This window comes from Melitaea cinxia, chromosome 22 (assembly GCF_905220565.1).
Source record: "Melitaea cinxia chromosome 22, ilMelCinx1.1, whole genome shotgun sequence".
In the NCBI taxonomy this organism is placed as follows: domain Eukaryota; kingdom Metazoa; phylum Arthropoda; class Insecta; order Lepidoptera; family Nymphalidae; genus Melitaea; species Melitaea cinxia.
The window spans coordinates 11,788,413-11,814,016 of NC_059415.1; the positions used below are offsets into that span (position 1 = coordinate 11,788,413).

Here is a 25,604-nt window from a genome sequence, read left to right on the forward strand (position 1 = left end):
CTAAGGGATAATGCACCTTGGAACTTAAAAAGCCGACCGGTGGCGGGATAACCATCCAACTGCTGGCTTTGAAATACACAGGCCGACGACGGACAGCAGCGTCTTCGGTGCGACAAAGCCAGTACTGCGGTCACCAACCCGTCTGCCCAGCGTGGTGAAAATGGGCAAAACACATGAGTCCACGTTATTTTTGGCGTAAACTTGTGGAGGCCTATGTTCAGCAGTGGACTGTATAGGCTGTAATGATGACTCATTCTATTAATTTAAGCACGTATACATACAGATTATAATAACAAAGAATAATAATTTAAATAAATTTAAAACCAATTCCAAAACGGTTTAAAATAGTCTCGATAAACTGACCATACAGTTGAATGGATACACAATTTATGACATTTATTTGGTTTGACATAAAATACAGTTCTTAAGTCGCCTACCTTAATGGTCCGTGTGTATGTTGACTTCACTGCTGCTTATTATGCCTAATAATGACTTGCCCTTAACTGAGGTAGGGCGCAGCAGGAAATTTCCAGCTCAATTATGGAGCAGCCCGACGGGGGTAGAACCTCAACCTTACAGAAGATCACAGCTAAATAATACTGCTTTCAAGCAGTGTTGTGTTCCTGTTGATGAGTAAGGTGACCAGAGCACCTGGGAGGATACGCTTGTTTGCCTACCTAGTTATATAAAAAATAATGCTACTTCCAGACTTCTTCGCTACTACACAACATCTAATTATAAGTTTTAATTTTGACCTTTTTTTTATTTCAAGATATTTTGGAACCGTTTGACTACTACTCGATGCCGGCTCTCTCCGAGCTGGACGACTTCGACCTGTGCCTCAGGAAACCAGATGCGGTCTACTGCATCGTAGATCTCGAACTACTGGAAGATGACACGCCATTATACCAATATATTAAGGTAATAAATATGATAAACTCAATTGCGTTCCTGTTGGTGAGTAAGGTGGCCAAAGCTGAGGGGATTGGGGATAGAGCCGGCAACGCGCTTGTGATGCTTCTGGTGTTACAGGCGTCTATAAGCTACGGTAATCGCTTACCATCAGGTGAGCTGTATGCTTATTTGCTGACCTAGTTGTATAAAATAATAATAATAATAATAACTGGTTTTTTAAAATAAACTACTAATTACCAAGCTATTTTTTGCTCTGACTATTTCTTTCTAACTTTTTACAAACTTCCCCTATAAGGATTATATATTTATTGAGGTAGGGAATAGTAGAAAATACTTTGCTCAAAATCTGGAAATGGTCAACGGGGTAAGTACTTCGACCTTAGAAAATCTGATGTAAAATAATATATACATATATGCGATTGTTAGACCTCTAATAAACTATTACAGTGTAAACACAGTTCTGCTTCAGCCTGTAATATCCCACAGCTGGGCATAGGCCTCTTTCCCCGTGTAGGCGAAGGATCAGAGCTTAATTCACCACGCTACTCCAATGCGGGTTGGCGGATTCCCTACTATGATTAACGATTGTTATCAGGTGTACATGATAACAACCGGGACCGACGGCTTAACGTGCTCTCCGAAGCACGGTGGGGAGACCCACATACACACACAATTACCAAAAAAAAAAATTTTAACATCAACAAAACTCGTTATCAGTTTGATAAAGATTAAAAAAATCTTTAAAATGAGAATATTACTGATATAGTTACTGACAATTATTATGTTACACAACTATTTGTAGTAAAATATTGGCCATTATCATATCAACAAATAAAGATTAACGGTTGTACCTAAAATCCATCCGGCCATCAATTCAAATAACGATACTTTAGGGATGGATCGATATAATTATTATTAATATAACGACAGCCTTAATAGACATTAATGTTTAAATCTTAAGTAATGACCTTAGAAATGTTGGTCAAATATATAATGACCTAAAACTTGGTTTTTCATTTATGTTTGTTGCATACCCATTTGTAATATTAATTCCTTTCATTTACTAAGACTAAAAGATTCTAATAGTGCCGGACTAACATGGATGGTTTCTCAATGTTATACCTAAGATCGAGTTAAGTGTCATTGAGGTAGGGCTTAGTTGGAAATATCTTGCTCATAATTCGAAGCAGACCAGGCAAGTACCTCAGATGATCACAGCTAAGTTATACTGATCTCAATTAATATTGTAGACACACGCACATGTGGTGGGTAAGGATGCCAGGGATCATGGCGACATTCCAGATAGAGTTGACTAAGTGCTTTCAACCCTGGAGTTGTAGGAGTCCATAGCTTACGGCCATACGGTATAAATAATAAATAAATAAGCGCTTCACATTCAACGGCCCCCAGTAGAATTTTCTCCAGTTCGGGGGTCCAGAAACACACAATACACAAGCACAAACGCCCAGACCACGACAAACATCTATATGGCCAATATAAATGTCTGTCGTGAGCGGGAATCGAACCCGGAAAAGCACGCGCAACAGCTGGTGGTGTGACCGCTGCACCAACGAAATTGTAACTAATAGTGATCATCTCTCTTTTAGAACTTCTCATCCTTGTCCTATAAAAACTACAAACATTCAAAACTTCACCGTGGAATATGCGGCTCTCAAAACTGCGGATTAAATCTCACACACGCCAACGCAACAGAAATAACTGCTGAGACTTTAAAGAGCTGCTTCAATGCATCAATCCATCAACGCTACGGCCTACAGGTAACTAACAGATAGAGAAAATACGCACATAATCTCTCAAATCTATATCTATATATACAAATAAATGGTGAGCCGATTTTTTTCCTATATACTGCGAATATGACTGAACCGATCGGAATAATACTTATACCATAATATACAGCATGTTTTGGAAAAGGTTTTATTTAGTATATGATATGTTGGTGATTACTTACCTTATAAAATATTATGTATGGGAAAACAACGTTTGCCGGCTCGGTTAGTTCTAGTTACTTCTAAAATTCAATTCACTTGTTACAAAAATATAAACAGTGCCGTTCCAGAAATCTCTATATGTATGTAAATAAAAAGTTAATCGCCGGCATGTATGTACTAGAATAACTTCTAATGACTGCATTAATATGATTTTTTTATTATTATTATCAGAACAAGGTTAAAAACTAAAAATGGCATTACGTAAGCTAATCAAAAAAAGCTGAGTAATTTTATACTCTTTCATTCAACCCAAGTCTAAAAAAACAGTAATTTCATACTCTTTCATTAAAAAAAATGTTAATAGATTTTCACCTATAAAAACGGTCTTCTGGTCTTAAAGTGGGTATCTTAGTGTTTGGGTTTTAAGTAACAGTATACTGTCATTGATGTACATAATACATATTCATACTTTTTTACTCTTTAAAAGAGATATTCATGACATGGCTGGATATAATATACGCATGTATGATAAAAAATCTATATCTATAATATATATAAAAGCGAAAGGTCACTCACTCATCACGAAATCTCCGAAACTATAACAACTACAAACTTGAAATTTGGCAGGTAGGCTCCTTATAGGACGTAGACATCCGCTAAGAACGGATTTTACAAAATTCGACCCCTAAGGGGGTAAAACGGGGGTTGGAAGTTTGTGTGAAAGTCCTATGTTTTTGAAGTAAGAGACTTGAAATTTAAAGTGTATGCTCTATAGATGACGAAAAGGTGTCCAAATAATGTATCTTTAGAAATCAACTCCCTTTTGGGGTTAAAATGGGGGATGGTAGGTTGACTCACTCATCACGAAATCTCCGAAACTATAACACCTACAAACTTGAAATTTGGCAGGAAGGCTCCTTATAGGGCGTAAACATCCGTTAAGAACGGATTTTACGAAATTCGACCCCTAAGGGGGTAAAACGGGGGTTGGAAGTTTGTGTGAAAGTCCCATTTTTTTGAAGTAAGAGACTTGAAATTTAAAATGTATGCTCTATAGATGACGAAAAGGTGTCCAAATAATGTATCTTTAGAAATCAACTCCCTTTTGGGGTTAAAATGGGGGATGGTAGGTTGACTGACTCATCACGAAATCTCCGAAACTATAATGGCTACAAACTTAAAATTTAGCAGGTAGGTTCCTTATAAGGCGTAGACATCCGCTAAGAACGGATTTTATGAAATTCGACCCCTAAGGGGGTAAAACGGGGGTTGGAAGTTTGTATGAAAGTCCTATGTTTTTGAAGTAGGAGACTTGAAATTTAAAATGTACGCTCTTTAGATAGTGAAAAAGTGTCCAAATAATGTATCTTTAGAAATCAACTCCCTTTTGGGGTTAAAACGGGGGATGTTACGTTGACTCACTAATCACGAAATCTCCGAAACTATAATGCTAACAAACTTGAAATTTAGCAGGTAGGCTCCTTATAGGGCGTAATCTATTGCTAAGAATGGATTTGACGAAACTCGACCCCTAAGGGGGTAAAACGGGGATTGGAAGTTTGTATGAAAGTCCCATGTTTTTGAAGTAAGAGACTTGAAATTTAAAATGTATGCCTTATAGATGATGAGAAGGTGTCCAAATAATGTATCTTTAGAAATCAACTCCTTTTTGGGGCTAAAACGGGGGATGGTAGGTTGACTCCCTCATCACGAATCTCCGAAACTATAACAGCAACAAACTTGAAATTTGGCAGGTAGGTTCCTTATAGGGCGTAGACATCTGCTAAGAACTGATTTTACGAAAATCGACCCCTAAGGTGATAAAACGGGGGTCAGAAGTTTGTATGAAAGTGTTATGTTTTTGAAGTAAGAGACTTGAAATTTAAAATATATGCTCTATAGATGTGAGGAGGTATCTATATATATATATAAAAGAGAAAGGTCGCTAACTCACTCATCACGAGAACTCAAAAACCGCTGGATAGTCTATCCATCCAGGTTGGACAAAGATAAAATTTGGCAGGGAGGTAGATTATAGTTAGCAGACGTCCGCTAAGAACTGATTTTACGATATTTCACCGCTAAGGGGGTTTAATTGGGGAAACATACACAGCCTGAAAATAAAACTAAAAATTGGTGTATAGAGAGATTTTATAAAAATAACTATTAAATTATACTAAATTTTGCCTTTTAAAAAATTACTCAGTTTGATAAGCGTTTCAAGTGACTAAAATAAAAAAATAATTTGCCTTAAACATCTTAATAGTAATGCATATCTTCATAACCACGCGGACGTAGTCGCGGGCAACAGTTAGTGTATTATAAAACAAAGTCCCCAGAAGTGTATGTGATCGATTCGCTCAAAATCTACTGAACTGATGCGGTTTTACCATTGAAGAGAGGGCTCCACCATTGGCAAGAGGAAGGTTTACGGAACGGCTAAGCCGATTTTAATGAGAGTTTCACTGGAAGTTTGCCGGGAAAACTTTGTGACACACTAATTTCAACGCGGGCGAAGCCGCGGGCACAGCTAGTATGCATATATTTAGTTGACCCTGAGCCCGAAAATCAGGGTCACCGCCAATTTTGCCAACAGCGCAAAATATAATACAATTTTTTGCCATTTGAAATTTTTTTTTATCTTTTTCTTATCTGTTAAAAATGCATTTGGCAGCTTTTTTATATTTTTAAATTTTTAAAGAAAGTTCATCCCTTAATACGAAAAAAGGCTGAAATATCTAACACCAATCTTAGTTCTACAAAGAGAAATAGTCTTCCAATATTATCGTATTTAACCAAATTATGATTTAATTTAAAAATGATTAAATTATTATGAATGACAATTACAAATACTCAGTCCAAAAAATGACAAAAATGGATAATAATAAATACAATATTTTTCCCAACAGGTCGACTCTCTCTCCGTCAGATATTGCAAAACCCAAAACGATTATATTCCACCGGACACGTTAGATTATATAATTGGAGTACTGATATTGCTGCTGCTTCTGGTCAACCTTGGCTGCACAGTGTATTACTTCTTCTGGCCACCAGAGAATGGCGAGGGTAAGAAAATATTTCTTAAGACTTCTTCTAGTTAGGCCTGTGGTTTATCTTTTTATTACATTCATTATAGCTTAAATAAAGAATGCTCAAGAAACCAAAGAATACTCTAGATATATGGAATGGATGGATGGATGGAAGAGTCACCATCTGAATTTTTGCTTGTAACAGTAATTTAATTGTAACTTAGTATTCTTACACCAAACTACAAACGGTAGTAAATAAAAATAAAGGTGTACAAGGGCGATCTTATCGCTGATGAGTGATTTCTCCCAGATAACCTTTGGGCACATAACACTATATAGTAGCAACGTATATGAAATGTACAATATGAACATTAAAAGGATGAATAATAATAGTTTTTGATAAATTCGATATATAATATTTTCATCATCATCATTTCAGCCTATTGCAGTCCACTGCTGAATATAGGCCTCTACAAGTTCACGCCAAAAATGCGTGAGCTGATGTGTGTTGCCCACAGTCACCACGCTGGGCAGGCGGGTTGGTGACCGCAGTACTAACTTTGTCGCACCGAAGACGCTGCTGCCCGTCTTCGGCCTGTGTATTTCAAAGCCAGCAGTTGGATGGTTATCCCGCCATCGGTCGACTTTATAAGTTCCAAGGTGGTAGTGAAACTGTGCTATCCCCTAGTCGCCTCTTACGACACCCAATATATTATTTATAAATACTTAATAATTGGGAACAAAAGTACATATAACTAACTAATATGCTATATTGGTCATTTAGAGTTTCCGTATTTATGTACTATAAATGCGTTATGGTTTTAAAGACACCAAACTTATGTCTAAATGAATGCAAATTAACATTCCGTTTTACATACAAATCAGCATTTATAAATGTAAAATGTCTTAGAAAGTGATAGAGTGAATGATGATGATCTTTTAAAAATGTCAGGATAATGGCTTTATGTAATTAATAGACAAACTTTTAACACTAAACTATCTACAGATGTGTAATATACTTTAGAGGTTAAAATACAACGCAAGCACAAACGCAAGCAATGTTTATAATTATGTCCATACTTAGTTGTAGTGACTACTGCGTCAATCTTACCTCAATCAAACATTTTAAGTGACTTTCTTTTACACTTAATTTTAAGTCTTGTCTCATATTTATTTGTCTGGAATTGAAACCGATTCAGCCTGTAACATCTCACTGCAGGGCATAGATCACTTTCTCTGTGTAGGAGAAGGATCAGGCTTCATTCACCTCCTCTATTGCGGGTTGGAGGATATATTACCGACTATGAGTAACGATCGCTATCAGGTGTATATGATAACAATTGGGACCGATAAATTAAAATAGAATTTTACACAAAAAAAAAATACTATTTTGTGAAATACTTACAAAATTGAATATTGAAGGACATGCAGCATGTTAATTGCATGCAATTTCAGTTTGAAAAAATTATAATAATGCGTTGGTTTTTCAAGATACCTATATATTTATTTAGATTATTTTCATTAAAATCACAAGATCTTTGAGTTTGCACTCATATATTGCATTATATAGGTCTATTATTAGCATTTATTCTATTCTGAATCCTAAGCTAAAATAATGCTGACGAAACTACATTGCGATCAAGCGGCCAGTCAATCAGTTGAACCACGACAGTAGAACAAATAAAGGAACTCAATTTTGAATTTATACTGTTAGTTAAAAGTGACCGTCCATATTATTTGTACGCTATCATGTCATGTCAATAACGTCAAGGTTATTTTGCAAGAAGATACTTTTTCGTGATTACTGCTCATTACATTACACACACTTGTAAAATGTATTACACAAATAGAAAAATGGAATGCTACACTTAAGGTCGGTTCCGAAATGTAACGCAATCATTCGTAATGACACCTTGAGTTGTATTATTACCGTAATTACTATATTGCATTCTATGTTATTATTTATTGTCAAACTTAGTTCAAATTATTACTTTTTTATAATAATGATATTGGTTTTAAAAGGAGGTCAAGTTGAGAGTCGTTTTGTTATAGTAGTGTCTTAATGTCGATCACTGGTTCGATTCTTACTTGGGGCAGATTTTTATATTAGTTTCAATATTTGTTTCTGGTCTGAATATGTCATTCTAAGTCTCTTTAAATCACCTCGCAAGGCATGTAAAATCCTAGACTATTTAAAATCATAGATGCGATGGAGGTCGTTACTTATGGCAAGGGTATATCACACATATACATAAATTTCTCTTGATAAAATTGAATTGAAATTCTCTTGATAATGTTATATGTAAAAATGCATGATTTGTGATAAATATAAATTTAATTTATGTGGGGCTATATAGGTTTAAATTAGATTATATAACTATAGGTTTTAATTTACAAAACCCAGAAAAAAGTATAAATAGAATACCTAGCTGATATAGTAAAATCAAAAGTGTACCTTTATGAATCTGGTTTTCATATAATTTTAAAAACGTATTAATTAGATCGATCTACACTTACTAAATATTTGAATCGCTATACAGATATTTGTTATGGTATGCGCGTTTGCTTGTATTGAAATTTGACATATAATTTTCTTATATTTCGTTAATATAGGTACTTATTTTTTAATATAAATTTTTATTTACTCCAGGTAACAAATACATGTTGGCGTTCTGTATGCAAAAGAATTGGAAAGCTTTAAAATACGGCGGTAGCGCTGAAGGTGGAATCTTCAAAGGTTTCCAAGCTCTCAGGTAAATAAAATATATTTTTAAAAATAATTTGTAAGCTTTAGAATAACAAATTACAATAAAATAATTGACTTACATTTGATTTTTTTTTATTTAATAATTTTTTATATATATTTACGACTGACTAGCCCATTGGCTCAGTTTGTAGTGACCCTGCTTTCCACTCCGAGGGTTATGGGTTCAATGCCCACCCCGAGTCTGGGTGTAATATAAATATTTATTTATATATTTATATATCTATTATTTATAACTGTTTATCGAAAAAAAATATGTAGCTATACCAGTCGGCTGTTACCTATAACACAAGCATTAAGTTGCTTACTTTAGGAACAGACGACCGTGTGTGTATTGTGTAGATATTTATTTATCTATTTTTTTTCAATCAAGGGTCTTTAAATCAGTTCGTTGAAGATATTACGAAAAAAATCTAAGTCACTATTGTCAACTTTTATGCTAAAACTATGGTATAACAATTACTTTTTATTCCAAGTGTACTGAAGAAAGGATGAACTTATGTGTATAAATAATCGCAAATGACGAAGCGTTGGAGGAACGGTCACAGCACTGATTTGTGGCTGTTGCACTAACGTTGCGGGTTCAATCCCCGCACATAACAAACATTTGTATTGGCCATACAGATGTTTGCCGTTGTCTGGGTATTTGTGCAGTCCTTGTGGGTCTCCCCACCGTGCCTCGGAGAGCACGTTAAGCCGTCGGTCCCGGTTGTTATCATGTACACGTGATAGCGATCGTTACTTATAGTAGGGAATATATCCACTAACCCGAAATGGCGTGGTGGATTAAGCTCTGATTAATTTGCTACATGGGGAAAGAGGCCTATGCCCAGTAGTGGGATATTAAAGGCTTAACCGAATCGCAAATGAAACACGATAAATATATTTATTAACGAATTTTAAGGTTTAAAACTACAAACCCTCTTTTTTGGCTAATTTTATATTTGCTATCATAATAGAATAAAAGCCAATGTAATAAACACAAGTTGCAATAACACAATGTCTGTTGTGACTTGCAAGTCAGTGTTACCATATTCGAAAAATTTCTAACTCCATCTATTTCAGGTTCTACACCATGGTGATGATCCTTGGTCTCCATTCAATGATATTCATTGGATATGGTTACACGGAAAATCCTGAGTTCATCGAAAACGTAAGTATTTTATCAAATTATACATTTTTTTTAAATAATATTAACGATACATCTGTGTAGCTCGTTACTTACTTTAAATAAGTGAAAAAGTAAATACGTCTTAAATACGAATAAACCTAACCTAATGCCTGTGTTTTTAGGCAGCAGCATTGGCTGATCGAAACCTACATATGTCTTTTTGTAATAAATGTATACGATAAATGAGTCTATAAAAATGGGACAGAAAGCAGGTTATTGACCCTGCTGCGCCATCAAGCCAGTCGAATGTTCAAAAGCTCTTTGATAATTTCATCATAATTTCTGGCTATATTCATCCATGGAAATTTAATTATTTTTTTTAATGTCACCATTTTCGCTATCTATACTTATACTTCCATATAAATATGATTAAGAAGAAAGATTTACGCCCGGTTTCTGAAACGTTTGTCAAAGTATAGGTCTGCTAAACGACTGTTAGATTTAACACGGCTGTCAAATAAATTTGAGTTGCTAAAACGTCATTCACAGCAAAACTAACTAATCCTCGATTAGTTTGATTTGACATTCGTTTTGTAACATTTGGTCATGTAACATTATAATTAAATATTATTTTATATATTAGTGATGTATCAAAACCTACAGAATCTGTTAGTTGTGATTTTATTTAATAAATCTGATAATACTGATACATCTAATAAAGCATCATATAAAAGAAGATGAAAAAAAAAAGAAAATAGTTCATAAAAAATATATATGTTTAAAAAAAACAATATTATGAAAAAAAGATGAAGAGCGTATCCTTAGAAGAAAAAATTAAATTATCAGAATATAGACTAAATTAAAAAAACATTTGTTATTAAATCTAGAAAAAAAATATACAGAAAGAGTATGAAAATATGATAAAGTAATTATAAGTTATTAATTTATTATAAGTATTTTTTTTAAATTGTTCCTATAAATGTATATTTATATATATATTTATGATTGAGATTTAAACAAATTATTTTTATGACCTGTTTTTTTGAAATTCCCTATTATTTATATATTGTTACTAATAAAATTTAAAACTTAACAATTAAAATGTGTTAATAATAGACATGACCACGCAGAAGTGTTTTCATTTATTATTGAACTTTAACCAGTTTCTTCTTGGTGATAATAATAGACATCTGTGTAACCTACAACAAAGAACAAAAAATTTTAGTTTAACAAGACCAAAATGTAGACTTTTATAAGAAAAAGCATTTAGCAGCAGCATCAGCATTACATATATAACACTTGGTTATAAATATGCTTAACATACCTTTAAAGAAACAAAATGTAGTTATACGTAGAAAATAATTGTTTTGCTTAAGTTAATTCACCGATATACATCGATTAGTTGACCGAGTATTTGACAGACATTTGATCAATGTTTATAGCTTAATTCACGTTTCAGAAACCCAAAATGGCGGTTAACATACGATTCCACAGTCAAATTTGACAGCTATGTCAACTGACAGGATGTTTAAATTAAGTAGTTTAACCATGCTTTTAGCAACTCATTTGGTACTTAACAAGAGATTTAACAGATGATTTGTTAATTTTTGCGTTAACCAGCGTTTCGAAAACCGGGCGTTAGTTTTTACATGTAGTGGTTAAACTTAAATAATTGTGTTTGCTCGCAAACGAAAAAAACCGACTTCAATTACATCGACGAGTAGTGCAACGTAGATCGACGAAAAAATAGTCAAGTAACTGTGCGTTATCAAAGATTACTCAAAAAGTAGTTATCAGATCTCAATAAAATTTATATGTGACCACATGACAAACATCAGCTTTCGATTAAATTAAAAATTATTAAAATCGGTACACCTAGTAAAAAGTTATTGCGGATTTTCAAGAAGTTCCCTCGATTTCTCTGGGGTCCCATCATCAGATCCTGGTTTTCTTATCATGGTACTAAACTTGGGATATCTCCTTTCCAACAAAAAAAGAATTATCAAAATCGGTACATCCAGTAGAAAGTTATGTGGTATAATACAACGTAGGTCGACGAAAAAAGCGTCAAGTAAAAACGCATTATTAGATATAGCTCGAAAAGTAGTTGTTAGATCTCAAATAAATTTAAATGGGACCAATTGGCACACACCACCTTTCGATTAAAACAAAATTTTATCGAAATCGGTCTACCCGGTCAAAAGTTCTGATGTAACATACATAAAAAAAATACAGTCGAATTGAGAACCTCCTCCTTTTTTGGAAGTCGGTTAAAAAAAACGCCACGATTCGCTTAAACCGAATATAAAAATCATCATATCAAAATAAAATTTGTCGAAATCGCTCCACCCAGTCAAAAGTTCTGATGTAACATACATAAAAAAAAATACAGTCGAATTGAGAACCTCCTTTTTTCGAAGTCGGTTAAAAAACAACTGGATCGATTCCAATTTTTTTTCCATCAAGTGCATGCTACAATATCACTGACTTGCACAGGCTATACTCGTATTTTATTTATAAAAAAAAAAACAAATAGCTTGCGGTTCATGCGGGTTGATTGTTGTAATTTACAAAAAAAAAAAAAAAATTATAAAAATAAAAAATAAAAATATATATTATTAGTTCTAAAATCTTATACATATAATTGTGGTTGAGTCTTCCCCTTGACTTTACTTTGGCGTTACCTTCCTTTACAACAAAGATTTAGAGATACAAAATTATGTAGTTATATAAATAAAAAAGAAAATTAAAACATAATCAATTTTTTTTAATCTGTGGTGTCTAATCTAAATCTGTTCTCTTCTCGACGAATTTAGATTCATATGTTAGTCTCCGTGTATATATTTGTGTGTGTGGGTGTATGTTTGTGTGAGTGTGCGTGTATTTATATACATATACTAGTGGTCTCCCAGTGGTCGAAATTCGACCATAATTTAACCACAGTCTTTAACAATGAACAAAAGAGTGTATATGCGCGTGTGTGTGTCAAATACATGGTAGTGGGTGTAGTTTATTTTTAAAATGATTTGATGTATTTTTATGCAACTTAAAAAAAATAGCATTCTGCACTCCTTCTCTATATTAACTTTAAATAAGTGTGCGAAATTTCATACTCCTCCGTCAGCGCTATTTTCGTAAAAATGCCAAAGGGGTACAAAGTTCTTCACTTATTTATTATTATATAGTATTATATATTTTAGCTATAATAACAAGTGTACAAATTATTCAAATAATTTGATTTCAATTTTATCAAACGGTAACTGCTAAACAAACTCACAATTCAAAAACGAGCAACGCTAAGCTATTTAGACCAATTTATGAAACTATTTTCAATAAATTATGGTCAAACGGAATATCTGTTGTCAACGCAAAATATACACATTATTTATGTTATACAAACTAGAACAAGCTGTACTCACAATTTATGTGTTTATTGTATTTATAGAATACAACAAAATTACCGACATTACAACACAGTTGTGACAATAAAACAACAACAACACCATATGTTTATTGTTGTTACTTTTCGCAAATCTTAACGTTACTTTAAGGAATAAATCTTGAAGGGTGTAATTTTTACATACTTTTTTGTAACGGTTTTGTGTTCAATTTTAATTAAAAGGTAGAAGAAAAAAAACAAGGGATAAGAAAAGAAACATTTATTTGAAGTTAAAAAGATAAAAAAAAAAAATATATAAAGAAATAAAAGATATTCATTTGGGGAACTACATACATCGCAGACAATTAATCAACAATCGATCGATCGATCGATTCAGCCTGTAACATTCAACTGCTGGGCCTCTTTCTCCATCTAGGAGAGGGCTCTACTGCGGCTTAGCGGACAATATATTACTTATATTTCATACCTATATAACATTCTCGTGTCACAATGTTAGTTACAATATTCCTCCGAAACGACTGGGATGATTTTTATGAAATTTTGTGTGCATATCGGGAAGGTCTGAGAATCGGCCAACATCTATTTTTCACAAATCTCAGTTATAAGGCGGGGGGGGGGGAATTAAGGGATTAATAGCATATATGGCAAAACAACGTTTGCGGGGCCAGCTAGTAATTTTATATATTTCATTAATTATCGCAAAAAAGAAAATAAAAAGAAAAACCATCACTAAAATATTTGTATCTATAAGTAGAATTCAACTAATCGCTTAACATTAAAATTTAATCGCATTTATTAATTTTTTTGGGATGATTTGGAACATTTTAGTGAGTACGCTAAATACGTGATTTATTTCGGTTATAAATTAAACGTTACCTAAAATGTGAATTAGTATTTATATTGCACAGAACAAATGCCCTACAGAAGTGGCAGAATCTTTTGTAATTGAGAACTAGCTGATACTCCGAAAAACTACTGTTATTATAGACACTAACGCAGACAACACCTTACATAAAACTAAATTGATTAAAAACAATTTATAGTATAATAACTATATTACATTTCTTTTTAATTTTAAGTTCATTATTTTTATGATACATTCTGTTTGGTCTAAGGGTTAATTGTGAGATAAAGCCATTACATACATTATATATGCCTTTTAAGCAGTTTCAATTTTATATTATTAATTGACAAAATGTTTAATAATAACTTTCCAACTCCAATACATACTACAATACTCGTGTATAAAAAAATATACGAATATATAACAAAAGTAATTATAATTTATTTATTTTATTGAACACTTTTTTCACATTTGAAATTATTTAAATTTCGCTCAATATAATGAAATTTTTTTTCGGATTTTATCGCGGCTTATTAAGTTTTTAAATGCCTCCCGTGACCATGGTTGCTGTAAAGTATCCGAAACGTCGGGCCTCCGTCTAATTCATTTTTTTTAAATAGTGTCCGGTGGTCGGTACTGTAATGATGGGTTTGAGGTTTCGACCTTTCGATCTTACTATCGTAGCATATATTTTATTTGTGTTTATTTATATTATAATAGTATATCTGTTGATTTGTGGTAAACTGCAATGCAATGATGTACAAACAAAATACGCTATTAAAACTTACTAGTTAAGTTTCAATGATATGTTAAGTCTATTTGGCAATTAACATGCGATCAGTTAGCGATTTAATTGTTATATGTATATTTTGAATGACAAAACATATTGCTCGCCGAAATCTGTAATTAGTCTTCAGTTATTTTTATTACAATAACTTGTCACATATATAATAGTTAAAAGTTCCTATTGTTCAAAGAATTTATGTCAAAATTTATCTAGAAAAAAAACTGCTAATACATGAAATATGTTAACTAAGACACTCAATTTAAATGTCATTGGAGCAGTTATTGAAAATAGTTTGTGATCACTCAGGCCGTTGATGAATCTATTATGTGATCATTGGCATAGCTTGTAAAATTAAATTGTGGTCACTGGCGGAGTTGGAGCATTTAATTTTAAGAAACTGGGGCAGTAGGTGTAAATAATTTGCACTTAGTGAGGCAGTTCGTGGAAATAAATTGCCACATAAAACGATGCCATTTTCAACGTGCTTAGATCTCTCGTAAAGTGAGTGCGTTAATAAAGTGATAAAGCGTTTTAAGGTTTGAATGTTACGATAATTTTCGCGTAGTCAGTATTATGGGTTTTGAACGAATTTTCGTATTGTTCAACATCACTTCGACTTATCAAATATTTAATGCTTCACTGCAAAATCAACTGAGAATCGTACTCGATTTAAATTGGAAATTGATTTACGATGGTTAATTATTTTGTACGTATATACGTCGATATGTACTCATGTAAAAATTTTCAACATCAACCTCGCTTTATTTATTAAGCAATCAGTGGGGCTTTAACTTATAAAACCGAAAAAACTGATCATAATAAAACAAAATTACGAGTAAAATTACGTACAAAATATTGAGCACAACAAAAAATCTTTATAATTAATTACATAATAATCATCAACACAAATTTTATTTACTTTGACGAACATTTAAAGAAAAATCATTCGTAATAGATGCGAAGGGAAAACGTTTTTTTCTTTTATTCAATAGATATATTCAATGGGTAACCTACGGGGTGGTTTATGATCTAATAAAAAGCGGCGTCTGTCAGCGTTTGGGGACGTCTGTCGTAGAATGCTGAGGTATTCATAATAATAGTGAGCGTCGGACACGTGCGACTAAATTGTCTTACAAATATTTTTTTCCGATGACTTCATATAATTTTATGACTTAATTCAGTCTGTAATATCTCACTGCTGAGCATAGGTCTCTTTCTCCATGTTGGAGAAGAATCGGAGCTAAATTTGATTATTATTTTATACTTTATTACAAACTGACCCCGCAAACCTTGTTTTGCCATATATGTTATGGAAAAATTAAGTACAATGAAACAACAAAACACACAATTATAGAAATATTTAAAAAAAAAAACCGAGTGTGCTTTAGACCACACGACTGAAGTAAAACTTCTTTAGTTTCTCCTACAGTAATATACGAAACGTAACTCTCTCTCTTTCTATCTTAACCAACTTGTACCTCCTTCTCAACTTCTGTTCCCCTCGCCCGATCATAGTTTTCGTAACGCTCGCTTCACGCATTCACCAGCTTACTCCCCAAGATAAGCGTGCGTAAAAAAGGTTTACTTCAAAACAATTATCTGGTGTCATGGGACACCAGGTAGGAACGAATTTCCTTCGGATAGTATAGAAGCAACACAATTTAAAAAAAAAAGTTTACTAGTAATATTTTAGTTTTACAAACGTCATATTAGACAGTCGTGTGACTTATATTACGTCACTTCCGTTATATATTTTTCTTACGGTTTTAGTATTAGATTGTTTTCAGTTCGGTCACCCAGCAAAATTTCCGTAAGGAACTTCGTTCCAAAAAAAATTGTAAACTGGTCTAGCATATACCTGCACTAAACAAATTTCAGATCACAAAGCATATTTTGTTATTAATACGCGATTTTGACACCCGTGAAGGCAACACACTGATGGATTGCGACTGTTGTGTGGTTGCTTGTTAGATCCCGCACGTGGCATACGTACTTGTATTGGTCATACAGGTGTTTGTCATGGTCTGGGCGCTTGTGCTTCTGTATTGTGTGTCCGGACCCCCGACATAATAATCTGAATAGGAGCCGTTGAGTGTGAGACGTTTTTTTTTTCGAATTTACTCCATAAGAATTAATTTTCATGTGAGACCCCCGGTATGGAAACAATGTGAGAAGTAAAATCTACTGAACGAATGACTTCATTACGTTGCTCATAACGCCATCTATCGAAACTCAAAAGTGTTCCAATAGGCGACGACGTTTTCAAATAACACCATCCGATAGACGGCGTTATTTGAAAACGTCGTCTCCTATTTTTTTTTTAATACGCTTATTAGTAAAGTAAAAGGGGTTCCTTCTTTTTTATATTTTAAATATTAAATTAATTTTAAATACTCGTCTTGTGTGTACGCACGCTCCTTCGTATAAATCTAGATCTGATGGTACACTTGACAGCTTTTGTTCTATTTATGCGCCGTTCTGTCGAATATTTGATGAATGCCAACAAAGGAATTCTTTGTAAGATTTCTTTTGGTGTATTTGTACTTAATACATATTAATGAAGCCGCGTCGATGTGTATCTGCGGTGAAATTTGATGTTTTGAATATAATATATAGAGTAATGTGTTTGAAATTATTTATTTGATAATGTATTTATTAACTATACTTAATGTATAATCCCTGTATACGATCGTAATTTTGTCTTGTCCTTTAGTTACGAATTTTAGATTTATTTTCAAGTCTTTAATTTATTGAAGTTATACTTTTGGAGCTTTAGGGAACAATGATAAGAGTAATTTTTACGTTGGGCGCGCACACCGTCACAAAACACCGACACCCTGAAGTTAGCTAGTCAACGAAGATGAAGTTAGCAACGTGAAGTTAGCTAACCAATGAAGTGTAACTTCTTACGTGCGTACATAAGTACACACACTTTTTTTATTCTAATATATGAATTTATTTCCTGTTCATCTATGTTCTAGTCTATGACTTAAGTGCCTTATATCTAGATGTATGGCAACTAATTGCAATAAAGAGAGGAAAAATCAAGTAATAATTTTTTTTCTTTCATAAAAAAACGAAAACTAACTTATTAAATTAAAGTATTTAAATAATTTTTGGAAAAAATCTATAATAACATTAAGTGTCATCCAAACCAACATTTTTTTTATTTGTCTCAAGTTAATATTAAATAAAAAAATAACGATTAGAAATTTGAACAAGATATTTAAATATATAAGGAAAAGCGTGCACTAATAGTCGAAATTGAATAACTGCAAAATAGAATGTGTGAGAAAAATAGAAAAATATTATATCGGTAGTAGCTTTACTTTTAACTATAATTCTGTAGTTAAAACAAATACAATATTAATTTGTAATATGACAATTCAAAAGTGATTATGAAGCCTATTTGAACAAAGTAATTTTTGAATTTGAAATTATGAATTTCAATGTTAAACACAGGTGAAACCACGCGGAACGTCTGACAAGAAATACTTCACAATTTCTTCATCTGCGTCCGTCGAAGCGGAAAGTAACGCAATAGATTGCGTGATCCCAGTTTAGGCCTTAATCGTACGCAATTAACCGACAGAATTCCGAGAAGTAATGATAGTTACACTATACGAAAGGCTGGCCCAGTACTCATTATAGTCTATTCGAGTTAAGATAATTTTGTTTGTTGTAAAATAAAAGAAAAAACATAAGATTTTAAATTAACGTGGTTATTCTCATTACTAAAATTAGTCAAAACGGGATATTTACCATGTTTTATTTTTATTTTTTAAGCAACTTCAAAAAAATGAGGAGGTTACTCAATTCGAGAGTATATATATATATACGCTATATTATGTATGTTCGGGGATAACTCCGTCGTTTATGAACCGATTTTGATAATTCTTTTTTTTTTTGGAAAGGAGACATCCCTTGTTTGGTACCATGATAAGGAAACCAGAATCTGATGATGGGATCCCAGAGAAATCGAGGGAAACTCTCGAAAATCCGCATAAATTTTTACTGGGTGTACCGATTTTGATGATTATTAATTTAATCGAATGCCAATGTTTATTATATGGTCACATTTAAATTTCATCGAGATCTGATTACAACTTTTGGAGTAATCTTTGATAATGCGTATTTACTTGACTATTTTTTCGTCTACCTACGTTGTATTACTTGTCGATATAATTGAAGTCAGTTTTTCTTCGTTTGCCTGCAAACAAAATTATATTCTGTGCAGCTCGATATTTCGAATTATCTACAAATGTCTTGTTCACGATTACGCAGATTACGCAGCAAACGTACATGAAAGGAGGTAGTTCGGTATGGACGCTTCTAATGCCGTCAACTATTCGCAAAAATCAGTCTCATGAACAAGACATTCATAGTTAATGTCGAAATATCGAGCTCCGTAAAATAAAAACAAAAAACATAGTAAATATTCCGTTTTAAACAATTTTGGTAAAAGAAAAAAAAACACAACATCGACAAGTAACAAAATGAGAACACCATCAATGTAGGCAGTCATTTAGGGGGGACGTGAGAGTGAGGAACAGGATGTGAAGTCCCTCATCCACCATCGCAATGGGAGGATTCTCTGACTAGACGAGTGCTGTATCTGGTGGGCTACCGCACGACGGTTGTTGTCGGATTCTTGTAACTTTGATATCGCGTATACGTCAGTTTTCTCAAGTTTGTATGTCGTGAGATAGATGTCGCCACGGTCACAAAATAGTTAACCAAATACGGATTATTAGGGACAATTAAAAAACTACTCACATCTCGCTCAAAATTTAGACCACACGACAAGTTTCGGAATAAAAAAATCATTAAAATCAGTTTACCCAGTAAAAAGATATAAGGTTACGTGCACTCTTTTCTTTGAAATCGGTTGAAAGTAGATCACTTAGCATAACCTATAAAATTGTAAATTAGAACAGGTTACTTCAACTGGCCAATTTGATGATACACATACAAAGTTGTGCCAACGATTTCCACCCCTAATCTGAATGTAATAAAAATTTATACGTAGGTATCTTTTTTTCACTAAATTAATCAGTTGGCTGTTACCTAAACACAGGCAAATTAGGGACAAACCGCCGTGTATATTAAATGTAATATAATTTACTAGCGGAAACACACGGTTTCATACGCGTTAATTGGAACAAAAATAATCTACAGCTCGGTAAATGGACTATCTAATACGAAAATAAATAAAATATGTTTTTAATATTTTTTTTTTGTGTAAATAAATAAATAAAAGAATTTTCCAATTCGAAAAAGTAAGTAGTTCCTGATATTAGCGTGTTTAAACAAAGAAACAAACTTTTCATCTTTATAATATTAGTGAAGATTAATTGTTTATTGTCAGATTAAATTTTACAATAGTTCAAAAAAAAAATCAAATTAAACATTTTCTGTTACAGTCTTATAACGATTTCTTCAAAGCGTTGCTCTTCAACGCCCGCATCATAGTGCAGATCTTCTTCGTGATGGGAGGTTTCCTGATGGCGTACAAGATGATGGTTTACGCCGAAACCCACCAGTTCAGTTTGAAGACTGTGCCGATGGCGATTGTTAACCGATGGTTTAGGTAATGTAGTTTAAGCATGTTGTATGTATTTGACACAAGCTTGGTGGCATACGACCGCTCTAGTGTCATTTCTTTTCAGAGATTCCTCCTCAGAGTCGATATTGTCGAGTTTTGACGACGCGTTGGCGCAGCGGTCATAGCACTGGCTGTTACGCTAGCGGTCGCGGGTTCGATTCCCGCTCACGACAGACATTTGTATCGACCATATAGATGTTATTCGTGGTCTGGGCGTTGTGTTTGTGTATTGTGTGTGTTTCCGGACCCCCGACACAGGAGAAAATCCTACTGGGGGCCGTTGAGTGTGAAGTGCTTATTATTAATGTGTTTATACAAATATTTATGTCCGGTTTGGTTGTCTATCCTTGTGGGTCTCCCCACCGTGCCTCGGAGAGCACATTAAACTGTCGGTCCCGGTTGTTGTCATATACACCTGATAGCGATCGTTACTCATAGTTAGGAATATATCCGCCAATTAACCCGCAGTGAAGCAATGTGGTGGATTATGTTTCCTACTGCCCCGCGGTGTCAACCGCGTTAATTTAAGTTCACAGCTTATATATTATATACTACTATATTATATACTAAATTATATAGCCTATAGACTTTCTCGGTAAATAGACTATTTAAATTTGTTTTAGTAGTGTTAATAGATTTAAAATTTATAATATTGAGTATAGATTCCAAATGAAAAAAAAAACGAATGTGCTTTTTAGACCACACGACTGAAGTAAAACTTCTTTAGTAATAGGCCTGCGCAATAGGCCTGCACTGTGTCTTAGATATACGAAACGTAACTGGCTATAAGAGAAAGAGAGAAAGAAAATGTGTGCTCGCACCTCTCTCTCTCTCTCTCTCTTGCACCGTTCGCTCCCGATCACACATTTCGTAACTCGTCTCGTCACGCATTTACCAGCTTACTCCCCAAGTCAAGCGTGCGTAAATTTTTTTTACTTAAAACGAGAGGAATAACACTGTAGTACAATATTGTATTGTAAAAAAATTTGAGCCGTCACGTGACGTCTGGTAGATGTGAAAATATACAAAATATTTAATTCAAAAATTTCTTTCGTTTAATTTAAAATCACGATAACTCAATAATTATATATAGTATAGTACATATATTCGATCATATAGCTTGGCGATGCGTCGCCATGGCCTGTATCGCCACGCCAACAACCAGGTTTACTTTCACCTGGAGATGTTTATCTATAAATAAATAAATAAAAGATGTTCCACATCATAAACAAGAGAAGATACGACAAGAGAACAAAAGGGTTACGCAGTGCTTGTGACTTCATAAGTTTCTACATACACTTCAGCCTGTAATATCCCACAGCTGGGCATAGGCCTCTTTCCCCATGCATGAAAAGGATCAGAGCTTAATCCACCACGCTGCTCCAAACAAGTTTCTACATATTTCCATTAAATAAATGCAATAAATAATTTTCCAGATTGATGCCCGCTGTCCTCGTGGTGATGGGACTCGCCATGACGTGGGTGCCCCATTTGGGTTCCGGACCCATGTGGGATGCAGTGGTCAAGCGTGAGCGGGACATGTGCAGGAGCAACTGGTGGCAATTGGTGATTTTGATGCCGAATCTATTCCCGTTTGAGCACCTCTGTTTACCTCAAGCTTGGTGAGTATATTTAGGGCCTGTATCACCACTTGTGAATAAAGTTTATCCTGCAAATAAGTTACGATTAAAATTTAACAACAAGAGGTATATGGGGCGTTTGGAGCTGTTCCACTTCAATTAATAAACTTCAAGATTTAGGTTCATATTTGCGAATAGAAATATCTCAAAAATACAGTTAAAATCGATGGTGGAAAAGAATAATACATCAAAATATTTTATCTGTTGGATATCGTCATCCGTCAAATAGCGTTATCCATAACTGTGAAACTGGCCCTTAGTTTCACTAGTTCAATCAATTAATAAGTAAACAGTATTAGTTGACCTTTACTGGCTGAAAAAAATTATATCTGGAGAGATGTCTACTAATACTGGTTATTTATTTAACATAATTCAAAGTATTTACATAAAATTTACAAAGAATTTATACAATTTATGTATCATCTATACAAAAGAAAATGAACTAATTTCTTACAATCTCTTCATTTAAGTTAAATTGAATTATTGTTTGAGTAAATATCCATTATGTACTTACTGATAGACGCACAAAAAAGGAACAAAATCAATCTTAAAACTTGTACTAGAAGTCAGATAGTCTATACTCCCCATTTAAATAAATTCAAATAACATAAATAGAAAAACCAACATAATTTAATCTGCTTTATTCTTACGCCAATTTGTAACTCTTTCTCTCTGTCTCTATTTAAACATTTCTTAATAACAAAAAAGAAAAAAATAATTGTTTGCTCGCAAACGAAAAAAAAAACCGACTTCTATTACATCGACAAGTGATATCATGGTACCAAACTAGGGATATCCCCTTTCCAACAAAAAAATAATTATCAAAATCGGTACATCCAGTAGGACGTTATGCGGTATAATACAACGTAGATCGACGAAAAAAGCGTCAAGTAAAAACGCATTATTAGATATAACTCGAAAAGTAATTGTTAGATCTCAAATAAATTTAAATGGGACCAATTGGCACACACCACCTTTCGATTACAACAAAATTTGTCGAAATCGGTCTACCCGGTCAAAAGTTCTGATGTAACATACATTAAAAAAAATACAGTCGAATTGAGAACCTCCTCCTTTTTTGGAAGTCGGTTAAAAAGAAGGCGCCACGGTCGCTTAAACCGAAAATAAAAATCATCATATCAAAAATTTCGCTCTAGCGGGTACATCGTTCCATAGCTTAATTGGCTAGAGCGCCGACACGGTCAGTCGGAGACGCGGGTTCGATCCCCGCGGTCAATTTTTGATATGATATTCAAAAAAAATGTTTAGAATTCCTAATGTGAGGGTAACACAAAAATAAAAATCGTACATATTAGAAAAAAATAATTTATTTTTCTAGAACCTATTTTATACAGTAAATTTGTAGTCTATGTAGATATCTCCTAATGACGAAAAAAGGAAAAAATATCAACGCAATTAGACTTCGAGTCCAAGCACTAATGACTTCAATGTGTACCTTTAAGAGTCCGAGCTTTTTAAATGAATTTAAGTGCCACTATCAATTAAATAATTTTATGCTATAGTAGTTCTTAAAACAAATACATAAGATCTATTTTACATTGAATAAACTTGTGGTCAGTTTTAGTTTTTTATAAAAAAGTACACTCACATCGTTCTATGTTCTGTATGATGGTAATGAATCTTCTAGAATTTCTTCTCTTCGAATACAACTAGTTCGGCAATCAAGCGTACGGCTCACCTGATGGTAAGCGATTACCGTAGCTTATAGACGCCTGCAACACCAGAAGCATCGCAAGCGCGTTGCCGACGTTACCCCCGAACCAAGAGTGATCACCTTACTCACCACAGTAGCACTAAACTTCTTGAAAGCAGTATGATTTACCCGTGATCTTCTGTTAGGTCGATGTACTTAAAATATACTCATATTAAATTTGTGTTTGTACATATGTTTATGAGATCGCGTGAGTTCGTGCGTGCGATACTTGCGTGTCTGTTCATTTGTGTGAGTGTGTGTTACTTTTAATAAAAAGTAGATATACCTACTACATTTACAGAAAGTCTACTTTCTATGTCAAATGAACTACTTAAACTCAAAAAAAATTAAATGCAATGTACAGTAATTACAATCATATTAAATTTGTATACTATATATTTTTAGTTTTTTTAATGTATTTTGCTATCTTGCTAAATGTTAAATGTTATTTTCCTACATATATTTTGATGTAATTTCTTGTGTTACCACAACTAAATTCATGTACTTATCTACTTCTATACCTTTCATAAATAAATAAAAATTCTCATTCACTCCGATAGTGTTAAGAAATAATAGAAAAAATCAGTTCAAATAAACGTTATGTACTTTGTATGAAGAAATTGTTTGCCGAATCACATGTCCCCTAGTCATCGTGAGTAATATCGTAATTTCTAAAATTCTGTTTTTTCGTGAGTGGCTGTCCCTGCGACTTCGTTCTTCAAAAGAATTTAATATTTTAAATATCTCGGGTAGTAGGCGTATTAAGATGAAATATGCACCTGTTCTTAAGTTAAGCCTCCAGCAGTCAATCTGCAAAGACCACATCAAATTTCATTAAGACATTTTGAATAAGGCACTGATGAAGATAGACCAAAAATACTTCTCGCTTCTATTAGCCCTAAACCCTTCAGCCATTTTTTAAATATCTATACTAATAGTATAAAGCTGAAGAGTTTGTTTGAACGCGCTCATCTTAGGAACTACTGGTCCGATTTGAAAACTTATTTCAGTTTTAGATAGCCCATTTGTCGAGGAAGGTTACAGCTATATATCATCACGCTAAGACCAATCGAAGCGGATCATCAATGAAGAATGTTTCAAAATCGGGTTTTTTTTTACTTTTGGGAGCTTCGGCCGCCTGCGTTGCAGTTTCGCAGAAATCATGTATGACAAAATTGACAGAAGCTAGTGTTCATATATCATCATCATCATCATTACAGCCTATACAGTCCACTGCTGGACATAGGCCTCCACAAGTTTACGTCAAAAATAACGTGAACTCATGTGTTTTGCCCATAGTCACCACGCTGGGCAGGCGGGTTGGTGACCGAGTAGTGTTCATATATATATATATATATATATTTGTGTAGCTCATCATCAAGCTGTGTAAGGGTCAAGGTACTAAGTCAAAAACTATTTTTAATTATTAAGAATATTCCACATTTTTTTTTTGTTTAGTATTCTATGTAGAAGGCAATACATGTAAGTAGCTGTCATACTTTTATAATACAGAATAACTTATTATTATGTAATGTTTGTTATGCTATTGGTTTTACTGTAAATAAATAAATAATATGCACGATCACAACCGTCGATTCAGCCTGTAACATGCCACAGCTGGGCATAGCCCTCTTACTCCATGTATAAGAAGAGTCAGAACTTAGGTTGTCGGATGAATTGAGAAATATGATAAATAAATAATAATAATTAAATATCTACACAATACACACACGGCCGTCTGTTCCTAAAGTAGGCACCTTAATGCTTGTGTTATAGGTAACAGCCGACTGGTATAGCTACATTTTTTTTTTTCGATAAACATACTTATAAATAATACATACAT

General features: G+C 33.5%; 1 protein-coding gene across 1 annotated transcript in view; it reads left to right on the forward strand.

Annotated features, from left to right (window-relative positions):
• The first annotated feature begins 774 nt into the window (after nucleotides 1-774).
• The window catches only part of LOC123664515 (O-acyltransferase like protein-like), a 35,951-nt gene continuing 11,121 nt past the window's right edge, over nucleotides 775-25,604 (forward strand). The window contains exons 1-7 of the mRNA XM_045599053.1: nucleotides 775-921; nucleotides 2,523-2,693; nucleotides 5,777-5,933; nucleotides 8,547-8,649; nucleotides 9,726-9,813; nucleotides 20,226-20,392; nucleotides 21,844-22,029. Of these exons, the coding sequence (XP_045455009.1) occupies nucleotides 802-921; nucleotides 2,523-2,693; nucleotides 5,777-5,933; nucleotides 8,547-8,649; nucleotides 9,726-9,813; nucleotides 20,226-20,392; nucleotides 21,844-22,029 (992 nt within the window). The 5' untranslated portion in view covers nucleotides 775-801. The remainder of the gene's footprint in view (nucleotides 922-2,522; nucleotides 2,694-5,776; nucleotides 5,934-8,546; nucleotides 8,650-9,725; nucleotides 9,814-20,225; nucleotides 20,393-21,843; nucleotides 22,030-25,604) is intronic.